The following is an 18664-nucleotide window of genomic DNA, read 5'->3' as shown; positions in this document are numbered from 1 at the left end:
CCCCATGCTCTACCTGTCCTGGGAGTGTTTGATGGGCACAGTGTGGAGGGAGCTTTACTCTGTACCTAACCCTGTGCTGTACCTGTCCTGGGAGTGTTTGATGGGGACAGTGTGGAGGGAGCTTTACTCTGTATCTAACCCCGTTCTGTACCTATCCTGGGACTGTTTAATGGGGACAGTGTAGAGGGAGCTTTACTCTGTATCTAACCCCGTGCTGTACCTGTCCTGGGAGTGTTTGATGGGGACAGTGTAGAGGGAGCTTTACTCTGTATCTAACCCCGTGCTGTATCTGTCCTGGGAGTGTTTGATGGCGACAGTGTGGAGGGAGCTTTACTCTGTATCTAACCCCGTGCTGTACCTGTCCTGGGAGTGTTTGATGGGGACAGTGTAGAGAGAGCTTTACTCTGTATCTAACCCCGTGCTGTACCTGTCCTGGGAGTGTTTGATGGGGACAGTGTAGAGGGAGCTTTACTCTGTATCTAACCCCGTGCTGTACCTGTCCTGGGAGTGTTTGATGGGGACAGTGTAGAGGGAGCTTTACTCTGTATCTAACCCCGTGCTGTACCTGTCCTGGGAGTGTTTGATGGGGACAGTGTAGAGGACGCTTTACTCTGTATCTAACCCCATGCTCTACCTGTCCTGGGAGTGTTTGATGGGCACAGTGTGGAGGGAGCTTTACTCTGTACCTAACCCTGTGCTGTACCTGTCCTGGGAGTGTTTGATGGGGACAGTGTAAAGGGAGCTTTACTCTGTACCTAACCCTGTGCTGTACCTGTCCTGGGAGTGTTTGATGGGGACAGTGTGGAGGGAGCTTTACTCTGTATCTAACCCCGTTCTGTACCTATCCTGGGACTGTTTAATGGGGACAGTGTAGAGGGAGCTTTACTCTGTATCTAACCCCGTGCTGTACCTGTCCTGGGAGTGTTTGATGGGGACAGTGTAGAGGGAGCTTTACTCTGTATCTAACCCTGTGCTGTACCTGTCCTGGGAGTGTTTGATGGGGACAGCGTAGAGGGAGCTTTACTCTGCATCTAACCCCATGCTGTACCAGTCCTGGGAGTGTTTGATGGGGACAGTGTAGAGGGAGCTTTACTCTGTATCTAACCCCGTGCTGTACCTGTCCTGGGAGTGTTTGATGGGGACAGTGTAGAGGGAGCTTTACTCTGTATCTAACCCCGTGCTGTACCTGTCCTGGGAGTGTTTGACAAGAACAGTGTAAAGGGAGCTTTACTCTGTATCTAACCCCGCGCTGTACCTGTCCTGGGAATGTTTGATAGGGATAGTGTAGTGGGTGCTTTATTCCGTATCTAATTTGGTGCTGTCTGTGATTAGGAGTTGGTCACCATCACTGGTTATCAGAAGAATGTTGAGGCTGCACAAGCCACAATTCTGGAGATGATCCAGGGTTTTGAGGATCTCTGCACCAGGAAAGTCTCACTCGATCCTCGTGTTCACTCTCGAATCATTGGAACACGGGGAAAAAATGTCCGGAAATTAATGGATGATTACAAGGTAGACATGATTTTCTGATTAGGATTGGACCACACTGGGAGCACTCTGCACTGTACTGGTCTCCGTTTCTCTCGATTGAACCACACTTTGAGCACCGTGCACAGTTTTGGTTTCTGAATACCTCGGTTAGACCACACAAAGCACTGTGCACAGTTCTGGTTTCTGTATACCTCGGTTAGACCACACTCGGAGCACCGTGCACAGTTTTGGTTTCTGAATACCTCGGTTAGACCACACTCGGAGTACCGTGTACAGTTTTGGTTTCTCTGTATCTCGGTTAGACCACTTGGAGCACCGTGCACAGTTTTGGTTTCTGAATACCTCGGTTAGACCACACTCGGAACACCGTGCACAGTTTTGGTTTCTGAATACCTCAGTTAGACCACACTCGGAGCACCGTGCACAGTTTTGGTTTCTGAATACCTCGGCTAGACCACACTCGGAGCACCGTGCACAGTTTTGGTTTCTGAATACCTCGGCTAGACCACACGGAGACCATGCACAGTTTTGGTTTCTCTGTATCTCAGTTAGACCACACTCGGAGCACCATGCACAGTTTTGGTCTCCGTATCCTTCGGTTGGACCACACGCGGGTCAGTATGCACATTTCCCCTTTCTGTATGCCTTGTTTTGACCACACTCGGAGCACTGTGTATAGTTCTGGTCTCCGTATCCCTCGGTTAGACCATACTTGGAGCACAGTGCACCATTCTGGTAGAAATATAGAAATAATAGGAACAGGAGGAGGCTATTCTGCCCTTCAAGTCCGCTGCGCCATTCATTATTATCATGGCTGATCATCCAACTCAATAGATTAACCCTGCTTTCCCTCCATTTCCTCTGATCCCCTTTGCCCTAATGCTATATCTAACTGCTTCCTGAAACCATACAATGTTTTGAACTCAGCAACTTCCTGTGGTAATAAATTCCTCAGGGTTACCATTGTCTAGGTAAAGACATTTCTCCTCTTCTCTGTCCTAAATGGTCTACCCCGTATGCTCAGACTGCGACCCCTGGTTCTGGACTCACCCACCATCAGAAACATGCTTCCTGCATCTACCCTGTCCAGTCCTGTTAGAATTTAAGGTTTTTTTAATGAGATCCCCTCCCCTCATGCTTCTGAACTCCAGCGAATACAATCCTGATTCAATCTCTCCTCATACGTCAGTCCTGCCATCCCAGCAATCAGTCTGGTAAACTTTCGCTTCCCTCCCTCTGTGGCTAGAACATCCTTCCTCAGATAAGGAGACTAAAACTGCATACAACATTCCAGGTGTGGCCTAGCCATGCCCTGTATAATTGCAGCAAGACATCCCTGTTTTTGTACTTGAATCCTTTCGCTATGAAGGTGAATGTGGCATTTGCCTTCTTTACCGCCTGTTGCACCCGCATGCTTACCTTCAGTGACTGGTGTATGAGGACACCCAGGTCTCGTTGCACATTCCCCTCTCCTAATTTCTGGCCATTCAGATAATAATCTACCTCCTTGTTTTTGCTACCAAAGTGTATGGCCTCGCATTTAACCAAATTATCCTGCATCTGCCATTCATTTGCCCACTCAGTCAACGTGTCCAAACCACACTGAAGGATCTCTGCATCTTCCTCACAGCTCACCCTCCCACCCAACTTGGTGTCATCTGCAAATTTGGATATGATGAGACCATAAATTCATGCGCCACGTGGTTAGAAGTGAACAGTGGTTTTAATCGTCTTACAACAGAGCCTGCCTGTGACACGATGAACTCCAGATGAACTGGCAGGCAGGCTCTCGACATCAACCTTGATACTTCCGGTTAGGGGGGAGGAGCCATGGGTGGAGCCATGGGCGGAGCCATGGGCGGAGCCAAGGGTGGAGTGCAGTACAAGCTCCTCATCTCCCCCTATGGGTAGAGCCGCACAACTACACGTGATCCAATACAATATACAGGCTTAACACATGTTGTACAATACAGTGTGGATTATTAGTATTTATAATTCACCACAGGATACACAACACTTTGTTCCCTCATCTTAATCATTAATATATATTGTGAATAGCTGGGGGCCCAGCACCGATCCCTGTGGTATCCCACTACTCTCTGCCTGCCATTTTGAAAAAGACTCCTTAATTTCTCCTCTTTGTTTCCTGTCTGCCAACCAGTTTTCTACCCACCTCAATACACTACCCCTAATCACGTGTGCTTTAATTTTACACACTAATCTTGTGTGGGACTTTGTCAAAAACCTTCTGAAAGTCCAAATAGACCACATCCACTGGCTCCCCATCATCAATTCTACTAGTTACATCCTTAAAGTATTCCAGTAGATTTGTCAAGCGTGATATTCCCTTCATAGATGCATGCAGATTCTGTCCGATTCTGCCACTGTTTTCCAAGTAATCTGATACAAAATCTTTGGTAATGGATTCTAGAATTTTCCCCATGTCGGGCTTACTAGTCCATAATTCCCTGATTTCTCTTGACCTCCCCTTTTAAATAGTGGTCTCCATATCGTTGATTAGACCACACTTGGAGCATTGGGCACAGTTTTGGTCTCCGTATCCGTCGGTGAGACCACACTGAGCACTATGCACTGTTCCCTCTCAGCCTGCCTCTGTCTCACTCAGCCTCTCTCTTTCACTCAGCCTCTCTCTTTCACTCAGCCTCTCTCTTTCACTCAGCCTCTCTCTTTCACTCAGCCTCTCTCTTTCACTCAGCCTCTCTCTTTCACTCAGATTCTCTCTTTCACTCAGCCTCTCTCTTTCACTCAGCCTCTCTCTCTCTCTCTCAGCCTCTCTCTCTCTCTCTCAGCCTCTCTCTCTCTCTCTCTCTCAGCCTCTCTTTCTCTCTCAGCCTCTCTCTCTCTCTCTCACTCACTCAGCCTCTCTCTTTCACTCAGCCTCTCTCTCTTCACTCAGCCTCTCTCTCTCTCTCTCTCAGCCTCTCTCTCTCTCTCTCAGCCTCTCTCTCTCTCTCTCAGCCTCTCTCTCTCTCTCTCAGCCTCTCTCTCTCTCTCAGCCTCTCTCTCTCTCTCACTCACTCAGCCTCTCTTTCACTCAGCCCCTCTCTCTTTCTCTCTCTCTCACTCAGCCTCGCTCTCTCTCTCTCCCTCTCTCTCTCACTTAGCCTCCCTCCCTTTCTCTCTCTCTCTCTCACTCAGCTTCTCTCTCTCACAGCCTCTCTCTCTCACTCAGCCTCTCTCTCTCTCACTCCGCCTCTCTCTCTCACTCAGCCTCTCTCGCTCTCACTCCCTCTCTCTCTCACTCAGCTTCTCCCACTCTCTCTCAGCTTCTCTCACTCTCTCTCAGCCTCTCTCTCTCTCTCAGCCTCCCTCTCTCTCTCTCAGCCTCCCTCTCTCTCTCTCAGCCTCCCTCTCTCTCTCTCAGCCTCCCTCTCTCTCTCAGCCTCTCTCTCTCCCACTCAGCCTCTCTCTCACTCAGCCTCTCTCTCTCAGCTTCTTTCTCTCTCTCTCTCTCTATCACTCAGCCTCTTCTCTCTCTCTCACGCCCTCTCTCTCTCTCACTCCTCCTCTCTCTCTCTCAGCCTCCCTCTCTGTCTCTCTCTCTCCATCTCTCTCTCTCTCTCTCACTCAGCCTCTCTCTGTATCTCTGCCTCTCTCTCTCTCTCAGCCTCTCTCTCAATCCGCCCCTCTCTCGCTCTCACTTAGCCTCTCTCTCACTCAGCCTCTCGCTCGCTCTCTCACTCAGCCTCTCTCTCTCTCAGCCTCTCTCTCTCAGCCTCTCTCTCACTCCGCCTTTCTCAGTCCCACTCTCACTCTCTCACTCAGCCTCTCTCACTCCGCCTCTCTCTCTCTCTCTCTCTCTCTCTCACTCAGCCTCCCTCCCTCTCTCTCACTCAGCCTCTCTCTCTCTATCTCTCTCTCACACAGCCTCTCTCTCACTCTCACAGCCTCTCTCTCGCTCTCACTCAGCCTCTCTCTCTCTCTCTCTCAGCCTCTCTCTCTCTCTCAGCCTCTCTCTCTCTCTCTCAGCCTCTCTCTCTCTCTCAGCCTCTCTCTCTCTCTCAGCCTCGCTCTCTCTCAGCCTCGCTCTCTCTCTCAGCCTCGCTCTCTCTCTCAGCCTCGCTCTCTCTCTCAGCCTCGCTCTCTCTCTCAGCCTCGCTCTCTCTCTCAGCCTCTCTCTCTCTCAGCCTCTCTTGTGCTCTCAGCCTCTCTCTCTCTTAGCCTCTCTCTCTCTCTTAGCCTCTCTTACTCCCACTCTCTCTCTCTCAGCCTCTCTCTCTCACTCTGCCTCTCTCACTCCCACTCTCTCTCTCTCACAGCCTCTCTCTCTCACTCAGCCTCTTTTCTCTGATGCACAATCAATTGCACAAAAACTAAGGTTGGGTACAACTGTGGCTTTATTGCCGTACGATACGTGGCCTTCTGCAGCTGGTGAAATAGCAGATCAATGGAGGACACGCATATTTGTACTCCCCCTACTGGGCTGAGCCAGCCGACAGGAGCTACCGGTGAACCTGTAATACAGGTCCTACCTTACATCCCCTAATACAGGTGTACAGTGGTTCACCACATTCACCCCCTGTTAAAAATGAGTCCGGCAGGGGCGGTGCTGGTGTCGCCGATGTCGGTGCTGGTGCTGGCCTGCTGTCAGATGACTCCGGGAGCATGCCGAAATCTTCTTTGTCCTCTTGTGTAGGCAGGGGAAGGAGGGATTGGCCTGGTGGGGTTAATGTTGGGGGCGCCAGGGGAGGGGGAGGGTGGCACCTGCGCGTGGAAGTGTGTTCGGTTGGAACCTGACGGTGCCAGGTCCCTGAGGGAGACCGTATCTTGGCGGCCGTCGGGGAACTCCACGTAGGCATACTGTGGGTTGGCGTGGAGCAAGTGTACCCTATCCACCAATGAGTCCGCCTTGTGGAGTCGGACGTGCCTACGGAGCAGGACCGGTCCTGGAGCTGCGAGCCAAATCGGGAGCGACACCCCGGATGTGGACTTCCTGGGGAAGGTAAAAAGACGTTCATGGGGTGTGTTATTTGTAAAGGTGCACAGTAGTGACCGGATGGAGTGTAGTGGATCAGGGAGGACATCCTGCCAACGGGAGGCTGGGAGGTTTCTGGACCGTAGGTCCAGCTGGACGGCCATCCAAATCATCCCGTTCTCCCTCTCTACCTGCCCGTTTCCCCGGGGGTTGTAGCTGGGGGTTGTAGCTGGTCGTTCTGCCAGGAGGCAATACCTCTGCTGAACAGGAACTGATGCAGGCCATCACTCATGAATGAGGATCCCCTGTCACTGTGGATGTAGGAGGGGAAACCGAACAGAGCGAAGATTGGGTTGAGGGCCTTTTTGACGGTGGCCCACGTCATATCGGGGCATGGGATGGCGAAGAGGAATCTGGAATACTCATTGACCATACTGAGGGTATACGTGTTGCAGTCGGTGGATGGGAGGGGCCCTTTGAAATCAACGCGGAGGTCCTCAAAAGGGGTGGGAGGCCTTCACCAGGCGCGCACAGTCCGGCCGGTAGAAGTGCGGTTTGCACTCCGCACAGACCTGGCAGTCCCTGGTGATTGTCCGTACTTCCTCGACGGAGCAGGTCAGGTTGCGAGCCTTGACGAGCTGGTACAGTCGTGTGACCCCCCCCCCAGGTGACAGAGGCTGTCGTGTAGGGCCCGGAGTTGGTCTACTTGTGCGCTGGCACGTGTACCTCGGGAGAGGGCATCTGGGGGCTCGTTGAGTTTGCCGGGACGATACAAAATCGCGTAATTATAGGTGGAGAGCTCGATTCTCCACCGCAAGATTTTATTGTTTTTGATCTTGCCCCGCTGTGTGTTATTGAACATGAAGGCTATGGTCAGTGAGGAGAGTGAATCTCCTGCCGGCCAGGTAATGCCTCCAATGCCGCACAGCTTCAACGATAGCCTGGGCCTCTTTTTCGACGGATGAGTGCCGAATTTCAGAGGCATGAAGGGTGCGGTTCAGACCCGGTACTGCGCGATCTGATTGACCATATCAGATATGCATGGGAGGGGGTATGCGTCGAGCTGCGTGTACCAATTGATGATCTGGCTGTAGTCCAAGACCATTCTGTGTTTCTCCCCGGTTTTAACTACTACCACTTGGGCTCTCCAGGGGCTGTTGCTGACCTCGATGATACCCTCCCGAAGCAGCCGCTGGACCTCGGACCTGATGAAGGCCTTGTCCTGGGCGCTGTACCGTCTGCTCCTGATGGCAACGGGTTTGCAATCCGCAGTTAGATTGGCAAAGAGGGAGGGGGGATCGACCTTTAGGGTCGCGAGGCCGCAAACGGTCAGTGGAGGTAGGGGCCCGCCGAATTTGAGGGTGAGGCTCTGGAGATTGCACTGAAAATCCAGGCCCAGCAATAGTGCAGCGCAGAGATTAGGAAGAACGTAGAGACAGAAACCGCTGAATTCTACACCCTGGACTGAGTGACTGTGCAGAACCCTCAGATTGAGACAGAATGGGATCCGGAGGCCAGGGAGATCCGTTGATTGGTGGGGTGGACCGCGAGGGAGCAGCGCCTTACCGTATCCAGATGTATGAAGCTTTCGGTGCTCCTGGCGTCCAGCAGGCAGGAGGTCACGTGGCCGTTGATTTTCACCGTTGTCGAAGCGGTGGCCAGGTTGTGTGGACGAGACTGGTCCAGCATCATCGAGGCGAGCAGCGGGTGATCGTCAAAGGTTTCAGACGGAGAGCGTTGGGGGCGCAGGTCGTGGGATGTCGTTGGCGTTCCTGCCCCGTGGGGAAGACAAGATGGCGGCGACAAGAGGTCCTGCGGGGAACAAAATGGCGGCGCCCATGGGGCGCACATTGCAGGAGTGGGACAAGATGGCGGCGCCCATGGGCCACACGTGGACTGAGGGGATGAAGATGGCGGCACCCACTGGCCGCATGTGGCCCCAGGAGGTGAAGATGGCAGTGCACATTGTGCGGTAGGCAGGGGGGAGGGGGCGATAGCGGCGACTGTGCGGGCCTGGCACACTGCGGCGAAGTGGCCCTTTTTGTTATAAGACTTGCAAGTGGCGGCGCAGCTGGGCAGTGTTGCCGGGGGTGCTTCTGTTGGCCACAGAAGTAGCAGTGGGGACCCCCGGGGTGCGCAGATTGGCATGTGGCGCAGGAATATTGGCTATGCAGGGCCCCAGCTGGGGGGTCAGTTGCGGAGTCCAGGAGGGATAGGAGGGGTGGGCCGCGCGGCGTGAGGGGTAGGCCTGAATATTACGGGAGGCAACCGTCATGGAGAGCGCTAATGTTTTTGTCTTCGCTAGGTCGAGCATGGTCCCTTCCAGCATTTGTTGTCTGATGAGGTCCAACCCAAACACCGTTACGAACGCATCGCGCATGAAGAGATTAGAATGTTCGGTGGCCATAACGGTCTGACAGTCACAGTCCCGGACTAGTGGTATTAGGGCCCGCCAGAAGTCTTCGATGGACTCACCAGGGAGTTGCGAGCGAGTGGCGAGTACGTGCCTGGCGAAGAGCGTGTTCACTTTCTCCTCTTTGAGGAGTGCCATGGCTTCGACGTAAGTCGGGGCGTTCTGGATCAGCGGGAACACGCTTGAGCTCAACCTGGAATACAAGACCTGTATCTTCTGAGCCTCCGTCGGTGTGGGGGTCACTGAGTTGATGTAAGCCTCGAAGCAAACTAGCCAGTGATTAAAGTCTTTTCTAGCGTCGGGCGAGTGTGGATCCAGCTTCAGGCGATCTGGTTTGATTCGGAGGTCCATCTTGGTGAAAAACTGACTGCAATAAATTGAGCACGATCAATTGCACAAAGACTAAGGTTGGGTTGTTGCACGTTTTACTATGGGCGTAAAACGCGTTTATTGGAGTGTATTAACACGCCTCCGAGTTCGACGTGTGCTTAACACTGCTAGGCTCTGTTCTATGTAATTATTTAAGCTCTGGAGTCGCCAGCTGCCGTATAGGCAACGTCACAAGTATTCCAAGGTCAAATTCAAAGTAATAAAGACGATACACCGATTAGTCAAGTTCAAACGATCAATATTTATTATACAGTTAATAATAAATACTCATGCACACACACTAAGAGACTAAGCTACAACTAAACATAAGCAAACAGAATACTTATCTAACAGGAACAGGCAAGGTCAGAGAACGAGGCCTTCGTCCTGGTTTTGTCTGCAGCCTTCAGCAAGCGTTCTGGCACTTGGGAGTCTAGTGGGCTTGGATCGCGTAGCGAGCGTTGAACTTACGGTTTCGGCGGCTGGTGCTCAACGGCTGGAGTCAGGATACCAGGTGTCAGTCGGGACCGGAGCACAGGTTTAACAGACCGGACAACACGAGGTCCCTATCTTTTATAGGGGTTCCGTTGTCCTTCCCTCTTCTCGGGCGGGCTCTACCTATTGGATCAATTTCTTATCGATACTGGATTAATTCCCCAATGCGAGGGGGTCTCCGTGATGGAGGGGGCGTTTCTTATGTCCTTTTGTTCGGAGGTTTCTGGTGCCTCGATGTCTGGGTCTTGATTGGAATGTGTCCATTCAGAACCAAATGTATCTATTGTGTGGGTGTTCAAGTCTGATGGCCTCATTAGCATGCAAAGCGTTTTGCCATTTGCACCTAGCTAAGGTCTCTGCACCTGAGCCCAAACTGGTTTCTGCTGCTGCAGAATGCAAACTGCTCTTTGCAGACTGCTGTTCTGGCTGAACTGTCTGTTTCTCAGCAGCCTTCCATTTTAGTTTGGCTCAGTGTCCATTTTGCGTGGCCAGCATGGCTACATTCCCTCCTTGTGATCCTCACAATCATACTATTGTGAAGGATCACCTATGTACTTTGCCTCCTTGTGTTCTGACCTCTTGCCAGTTCCTGTTCTACTCTGTTCTAAACTATGGGAAGAAGAGAAAAAAAATTTAACTAACATTTCTACTTGGCCCTATGTCAAAGGGACATGCATTACTACAATTGGGAACCTCTACCTATCACTATTAACCTTAACTTAACTTAAACATTTAATCACTCTAAACCTTAACCATTCACACCACAACATCACACTTCCCAACTCGGCAGTCGAGTATGGAACAATATAATACATGGCTGAATTTTATTTACAGAGTGTTGTAATCAGTGAGGGGTTGAGGGGTTTGGTGGAATCCGAAGATGGGGGATTGCACTCTATAGATGGGTGAGGTGCTGGAACGAGAGGCTCTCCTCTTCCATTTCCTCAACCTGAGGGTCTGCACTAGGATGGTGAGGATCGCAATCACCAACAGTGATTCGATTATGTAGGACATGGAGTACCACGTCATGAATTTAGTACACCAGGTCTGAACCTCGCTGATCAGAGCTGAGCACTGGGGGTTTGCTGTACTAACATTTACGGTGGGGGTTGTGGGGGAAACGTGTCTTGTTTCCACACATATACATATGACATTAAATAGTAATAAGTGGGCTTCCATCATTTTGCTGTTCTTCTTCTTTCTCTTCCTTCTTCCTCCGGTATTGACAATCCTGGCTTCGACCTCTGTCTCGTCCTTTGAAACCTTTGGGATCAAGCACAGTATCTGTCAATACACAGTTTAAGACCTTTACTTGTTAGTGCATCTGTCTTTCAAATCCCAATTGACCCTTTAAAATGACTGGCTAAGTCACACCCTGTGACTCCCCTCATTTTTTTTTCAAAAAGCGAATTTAAAGACCAGCATACACCTAACAATCCTTCCTTCTGCGAGCCGTCTCGCAGGCATTGCTGATTTACCATCCGAATGTTTCCGGATGTAAATAGCATGTGGGATGGTGGCCGAAGGGCTACCTAACGTAAAATGAAAAACAAACTTGGAAATAAACATCCGAATGAGTTGCGTATGGGCCGCTACGGGTATGAGTTGGATGGAATCCCCGGGTAGGGCGTGCTGTGCCATACCCGAGCTTGGCTGACCAAGGGTTGGTTCTCAGACAGGGCGGGTCCTCAGTGCCGTTTGTCCACTGCCTGAGTAACCTGGAAAGAAACGGGTACGAATGTGTTGACCATGACTTGCAGCCTCTATTTCGCCGAATAGAGGGGCACCTAAAAAACCAAGGGAGCCAAGATGCTCCGTTCTGAAAACAGGGAACAAGTCGTGAACCGTGTCGGTTCACCAGAGGATACAACTGAAGTTCTCAGAAATATCTGCGGACAAGCTATTTGGCGTGTGGCCTTACAACTTTGGAAAGGATCTCCAATCAAACCGAAGTTCTCAAAAGTTTCGGCAGACAAGCTAACGTGTATGTGAGGTGGTCACAATCTTTTCAGCTGAAAAGAAGATGTCCATCCTCCAACTGAAACATTTACATTCCTGAAAACAAACAAACATAAAACGAAGACAAACATACGTGCAGGTTCCATCAGTGGTGGCGTGGGTCTGTGAAAAGCTGTTTAAATTTAAACACTGAACATTTAACAAACACATACAAACAAACATGCAACGAATATCGTACAGGTTCCATCAGAACAAAGGATACTGTAAATTACATTTGGCTGGGGGTGTAACTAGCATATGGAGCCAGTGCAGTGTGACCGAAGAAGAGGGGAAGGAGAGAAACAAAAATGAACTGGCATTGCTGAGGTATCCCTGCCATGAGAAGTGGTGGGTAAGCACTCATAGTTTGCATGGGGAAGCTGGGACCTTGTAGCTGCTGTGGGTGGTGTTCTCTTTCATATCTGGGGGCGGGTCTAGCTGGTGCTGGGTGTCTCCTGCAATCTCGGGAGAAGTGTCCTGGCTGCCTACAGTTGTAACATGACCCCTGAGGCACATAAGGCGGAGCAGGCACTCTGGTGCATTGTTCCCTTGTGTACTGTTCCCTGAGAGGGGGGTCTGGGCTGTTGGTTTCATTGCTGCTTCGGGGGGCATTGGTGGGCTGATTCTGTTGCTGTTTCGGGGGGGCTTGACATTCTCGAGCGTAATGTCCTAATTGTCCACAGTTAAAACATTCCTTTGACTTGATCTGCTGTGGGCTGTTCCTTCCCTCATTTACACATGCGGGGTTTTGATGTGTTTTAACTGGATTCATGTCTGCATCTGCCTGCTCTTCGGGATTTATAAATGCTGTTTTATTGTGGACGGATTGCTGCCAAATGCGGGACAATCTTTTCAAGACCCATTTTTCATTATGGGCCTCCTCTGAGGGGTCATAATTGCTGCAGACATTCTGTCCTGCCTCTGTCGCGTGTGAGATTATTGTGCGCGTCCACTTAATCATGTTTTCACGGGTTAAATGCGCTCTATTTAACTCTCCAAAAACTGCGCTGAAATGAATCCACAGCCTTCCTGCGAATGCTGTGGGGTGTTCGGATCTTTTCTGCCTGCACTTATTCAATCCTTCTACGGGGTCACCTCTATTGTACCCGATGGCATCTAAAATAGCAGTGTGCATCTCCTCTAGGCTGCCTCCTGCCACGTTTTGTGGGTCGGGGAGGGCTGCCACTACACTCTGGTCTAAGCTCAGCACGGTGAGCTTAACCTGCTCTCTCTCATCCAGGCCGTACATGGTAGCCTGCTGTTTTACTTTCGCAAAGAACTGGTGGGGGTCTGCGGTGGGGAGGAACGGAGTGATCTTTTCACAAGCGTCCCTTAGCTGGGTTACTGTTAAAGGGGTGGTGTAAGTTATGTCTGGGGCGCCTTCTGATTCGGCTTTCCTCTGTGTGGTTACGGGATTCATGGGTGCGGTTATGATCTGAGCTGTGGGGGGTTGGGGTGCCTGTCGTTTCTGCTGAGCTGCGGGCGCACATGTTCCCTGAACATAACGCTGCGCTGTCTCGCTTAATTCCTGCCAATCTGGGGCGTTTTCCCCATCTAACTGAGCTCCAAAGGTGCTTTGGAAGCCATTCTGCACCGAAAGCAGAGATTGCAGTTCCGCAATCTGTTTTCTGCATTTCGCGTGGTCAACTGTGCTTTGTCTTTGTTCGGTCGTTGCAGCGTGGAGTGCTCTCAAAGCTGCTTTGAGATCAGAGCATTGCCTCTGCAATGCCTCCACCTGCTTTTCCGATTCCTGTCTTATCAGAACGGCACGTTGCACGTCCTGATAGGCTTTCTCATACTGGGTCTGGGAACTGTTCAGATGAGCTAGACAAGACTGGTGAGCCCTCTTGGCATCATCCACCTCTCTACCCTTCTCTGCCAACTTCCCTTTTAGATCCAGGTTTTCTTTCTCGATGTCCCTGACATCGACCTTACTCATTCGGTTCCTTTCCTCTAAATCTGCCCGGAGCGTCCTGATAACCTCCTCTGCGCCTCGCAACTGTGCCAAGCAGGACACAATCGCCATCGGCTTGCGTGCTTTACTTAAACTCTTTTTGTGTATCTGAGAGAGGTTCTCCCACCAAGTATGACCTATACTTCCGGGACCTGTCTCCTCATTTGCACAAAACTCTTTCCAAAGGGGCCATCCCTTTCCTTGTAAATATTTGCGGAGTTCCAGCTCCCACGTGGGACACTGGCCTACTCTGCTACTGCTGCTGGTCGCTGCGACCACAAACTTTGCTGGATCCATCAGACGTTCCATTGCCTGCATGGCCATTTCCTCTGACTCTCTTTTTATAATTTGGAACAGGGGGTTGCTGGGGTGGTGTTTCGTGAAAAGGGTACGGCTTACGCTATTTTCCGATTACAAAACTACCGAAAGTTTGTCGCAACAAAAAGCTTTCAGTTTTACCTTACAGCCCTGTTAGTACGCATGCACTAAACACACTTCCGAATTTCGCTTATTATTTTGAACACCTTGAATACTTGTGATCTCTTTCTTTCTCTGCAATTTGGAGTTCTAATTCAAATTTCAGGGTCCTGGACACTGTGGTGTTTCCACTTACAACAGGGTCCCATCAGAGTCGCCACTAAATGTTGCACGTTTTACTATGGGCGTAAAACGCGTTTATTGGTCCTCAAGGGTTCAAACGAATAAAAGCTATACACCGATTAGTCAAGTTCAAACGATCAATATTTATTATACAGTTAATAATAAATACTCATGCACACACACTAAGAGACTAAGCTACAACTAAACATAAGCAAACAGAATACTTATCTAACAGGAACAGGCAAGGTCAGAGAACGAGGCCTTCGTCCTGGTTTTGTCTGCAGCCTTCAGCAAGCGTTCTGGCACTTGGGAGTCTAGTGGGCTTGGATCGCGTAGCGAGCGTTGAACTTACGGTTTCGGCGGCTGGTGCTCAACGGCTGGAGTCAGGATACCAGGTGTCAGTCGGGACCGGAGCACAGGTTTAACAGACCGGACAACACGAGGTCCCTATCTTTTATAGGGGTTCCGTTGTCCTTCCCTCTTCTCGGGCGGGCTCTACCTATTGGATCAATTTCTTATCGATACTGGATTAATTCCCCAATGCGAGGGGGTCTCCGTGATGGAGGGGGCGTTTCTTATGTCCTTTTGTTCGGAGGTTTCTGGTGCCTCGATGTCTGGGTCTTGATTGGAATGTGTCCATTCAGAACCAAATGTATCTATTGTGTGGGTGTTCAAGTCTGATGGCCTCATTAGCATGCAAAGCGTTTTGCCATTTGCACCTAGCTAAGGTCTCTGCACCTGAGCCCAAACTGGTTTCTGCTGCTGCAGAATGCAAACTGCTCTTTGCAGACTGCTGTTCTGGCTGAACTGTCTGTTTCTCAGCAGCCTTCCATTTTAGTTTGGCTCAGTGTCCATTTTGCGTGGCCAGCATGGCTACAGGGTACAAGTTTGGCTTTATTGCAGTCAGATGCGTGGCCTCCTGCTGCAGCTGGCTAAATGGCAGATCAATGGAGGACACGCATATTTATACAGATCCTAGTGGGCGGAGCTAGCCGACAGGGGCTACCGGCGAACCTGTAGTACAAGTCTTACCTTACATCCCCTAATACAGATGTACAGTGGTTCACCACACTCTCTCCCCACCTCTTTGCCTCTCTCTCTCTCTCTCTCTCTCACTCCGTCTCTCTCTCTCAGCCTCTCTCTCTCTCACTCCGCCTCTCCACTCCCACTCTCTCTCTCTCTCTCACTCAGCCTCTCTCTCTCTCTCCGCCTCTCTCTCTCACTTCGTCTCTCCCTCTCTCACTTCGTGTCTCTCTCTCTCTCACTTCGTCCCTCTCTCTCTGGCGCTCTCTCTCTCTCTCTCTCTCTCTCTCTCTCTCTCTCTCTCTCTCTCACTCCGCCTCTCTCTCTCTCAGCCTCTCTCTCTCTCACTCCGCCTCTCCACTCCCACTCTCTCTCTCTCTCACTCAGCCTCTCTCTCTCTCTCCGCCTCTCTCTCTCACTTCGTCCCTCTCTCTCTCTCTCTCTCTCTCTCTCTCTCTCATTCCGGCTCTCTCTCTCTCTCTCTCACTCCGGCTCTCTCTCTCTCTCTCTCTCTCTCTCTCTCACACTCCCTCTCTTTCCGCAGGTAGAGATTCAATTCCCCCCGTCTGACGCTGGGGATAACAGATGTGTGACTGTAACCGGACTGCTTGATGATGTCGAGGAGGCTGTCGACCATCTCCTCAATCTGGAGGAGGAATATGTAAGTACAGGCGGGTGGAGGAATGTGAGGGATTGATGGTGGATTTCCTCACCACCCCGTCGCCCTCGGGCTTTTCTGCTTCGTGTCGGGGCTCTACCCTGTCCCCCCTCCCTTGGGGCTCTGGCCCCAGCCCCTCCCTCAGGACTCCAGGCCGGCCCTCCGCGGGTTTGTTGACCGGGTAGTTTGAAGAACGCCAGGGTCTGGGGTTACTGGGTCATTGTGGGATTGGTCAGTTTGTTTCTCAACCCTCTGACTGACTACTGCCGCTCTTGGTAATGCCAGGAGCTCCGGACAAATGTCTCCACTTCGCTCGGTTCCTCACTCTGCCTCTCGTTTTCCATCCTCTCCTTTCCCCTCACTACTGTCCTATCAATCGCCAATCCAGCTCCTGGACATCGCAGAGGTCGACCAGGCCCCGCCGCCCACTCCGGACACCTGCAGTGTGGAGAAACCAGACCACCAAGGATTCACCGTCCGAGACGCTCCCTGGGACCAGCAGCAGGTATGGGAGGGGAGAGGGTGGGGGAAGGCTACAGAGCGGAACTCCCTCAATACTGACCCTCTGACAGTGCGGCAATGCCTCAGTACTGACTCTCTGACAGTGCGGTACTCCCTCAGTACTGACCCTCCGACAGTGCAGCACTCACTCAGTACTGACCCTCCGACAGTGCGGTACTCCCTCAGGACTGACCCTCTGACAGTGCGGCAATGCCTCAGTACTGACTCTCTGCCAGTGCAGCACTCCCTCAGTACAGATCCCCCGACAGTGCGGCGCTCCCTCAGTATTGACCCTCCGACAGTGCGACCCTCCCTCAGGTCTGAGTCTCCGACCTGCGATCCTCCCTCAGTACTGACCCTCTGACAGTGCAGCTCTCCCTCAGTACTGACCCTCTGACAGTGCAGCTCTCCCTCAGTTCTGAATCTCCGACAGTGCGGCACTCCCTCAGGACTGAGTCTCCGACAGTGCGGCACTCCCTCAGGACTGAATCTCCGACAGTGCGGCACTCCCTCAGGACTGAGTCTCCGACAGTGCGGCACTCCCTCAGGACTGAATCTCCGACAGTGCGGCACTCCCTCAGGACTGAGTCTCCGACAGTGCGGCACTCCCTCAGGACTGAATCTCCGACAGTGCGGCACTCGCTCAGGACTGAATCTCCCTCCGACAGTGCGGCACCCCCTCAGGACTTAATCCCCAACAGTGCAGCACCCCCTCAGGACTGAGTCCCCGACAGTGAGGCACTCCCTCAGTACTGACCCTCTGACAGTGCAGCTCTCCCTCAGTTCTGGCCCTCTGACAGTGCGGCACTCCCTCAGGACTGAATCTCCGACAATGCGGCACTCCCTCAGGACTGAATCTCCGACAGTGTGGCACTCCCTAAGGACTGAATCTCCGACAGTGCGGCACTCCCTCAGGACTGAATCTCCGACAGTGAGACACTCCCTCAGTACAGACCCTCTGACAGTGCGGCACTCCCTTAGGACTGAATCTCTGACAGTGCGGCTCTCCGACAGTGCCGCACTCCCTCAGGACTGAATCTCCGACAGTGCGGCACTCCCTCAGGACTGAGTCTCCGACAGTGCGGCACTCTCTCAGGACTGAATCTCCGACAGTGCGGCACTCGCTCAGGACTGAATCTCCCTCCGACAGTGCGGCACCCCCTCAGGACTTAATCCCCAACAGTGCAGCACCCCCTCGGGACTGAGTCCCCGACAGTGAGGCACTCGCTCAGGACTGAATCTCCCTCCGACAGTGCGGCACCCCCTCAGGACTTAATCCCCAACAGTGCGGCACTCCCTCAGGACTGAATCTCCGACAGTGCGGCACTCCCTCAGGACTGAATCTCCGACAGTGCGGCACCCCCTCAGGACTTAATCCCCAACAGTGCGGCACTCCCTCAGGACTGAATCTCCGACAGTGCGGCACTCCCTCAAGACTGAATCTCCGACAGTCCGGCACTCCCTCAGGACTGAATCTCCGACAGTGAGACACTCCCTCAGTACAGACCCTCTGACAGTGCGGCACTCCCTCAGGACTGAATCTCCGACAGTGAGACACTCCCTCAGTACAGACCCTCTGACAGTGCGGCACTCCCTCAGTACTGACCCTCTGACAGTGCGGCACTCCCTCAGTACTGACCCTCTGACAGTGCGGAACTCCCTCAGTCCTGACCCTCTGACAGTGCGGCACTCCCTCAGTGCTGACCCTCTGACAGTGCGGCACTCCCTCAGGACTGAATCTCTGACAGTGCGGCACTCCCTCAGAACTGAGTATCCAACAGTGCGGCACTCCCTCAGTACTGGCCCTCTGACAGTGCGGCACTCCCTCTGGACTGACCCATCTCTCAGCCTCTCTCTTTCCTTCCACAGGCTCCCGATCTCAGCAGCACTGAGGATTTCCCCGTGTTCAGAGCTGTTGTAGGACAGACAGCCACAAGTGTGTGGGGCCAGAAGAGGTTCTGATTGCCTTGCGTTTGTACCAGGATGTGGACAGAAGGGGAGCAGGCCTGGCACGGAATTAAGGGGCCTGAATGAGGACATGAACCTCCTACAACCTGTCATCACTGCCTGGACCAGCCTGGTGTGGGGCCCGCTCTCCAAAGCCCTTGTTCACCCACTCAAATATCACAATAAAATCCGAGCAAATCCGAATGTGTCTGAAATCCTTCCTACTGTGAGAACAAGGGACCATGTGGTCCTGAGCCCAAAGCCAGACATCCTCGATTA

At 52.0% G+C, this 18664-nt stretch overlaps 1 protein-coding gene across 1 annotated transcript; it reads left to right on the top strand.

The window, feature by feature from the left end:
* Positions 1 to 1348: 1348 nt before the first annotated feature.
* On the top strand, positions 1349 to 18578 carry LOC119950692 (vigilin-like). Its single transcript, XM_038773340.1, has 4 exons — positions 1349 to 1512; positions 15824 to 15940; positions 16326 to 16442; positions 18308 to 18578. Exons 1-4 carry the CDS (start codon positions 1396 to 1398, stop codon positions 18398 to 18400), a joined length of 444 nt encoding a protein of 147 aa, XP_038629268.1. The 5' UTR covers positions 1349 to 1395; the 3' UTR covers positions 18401 to 18578.
* The last annotated feature ends 86 nt before the right edge of the window (positions 18579 to 18664 follow it).

Source organism: Scyliorhinus canicula, chromosome 16 (assembly GCF_902713615.1).
Source record: "Scyliorhinus canicula chromosome 16, sScyCan1.1, whole genome shotgun sequence".
Taxonomy (NCBI): domain Eukaryota; kingdom Metazoa; phylum Chordata; class Chondrichthyes; order Carcharhiniformes; family Scyliorhinidae; genus Scyliorhinus; species Scyliorhinus canicula.
This window is presented reverse-complemented; position numbering and strand designations above follow the sequence as displayed.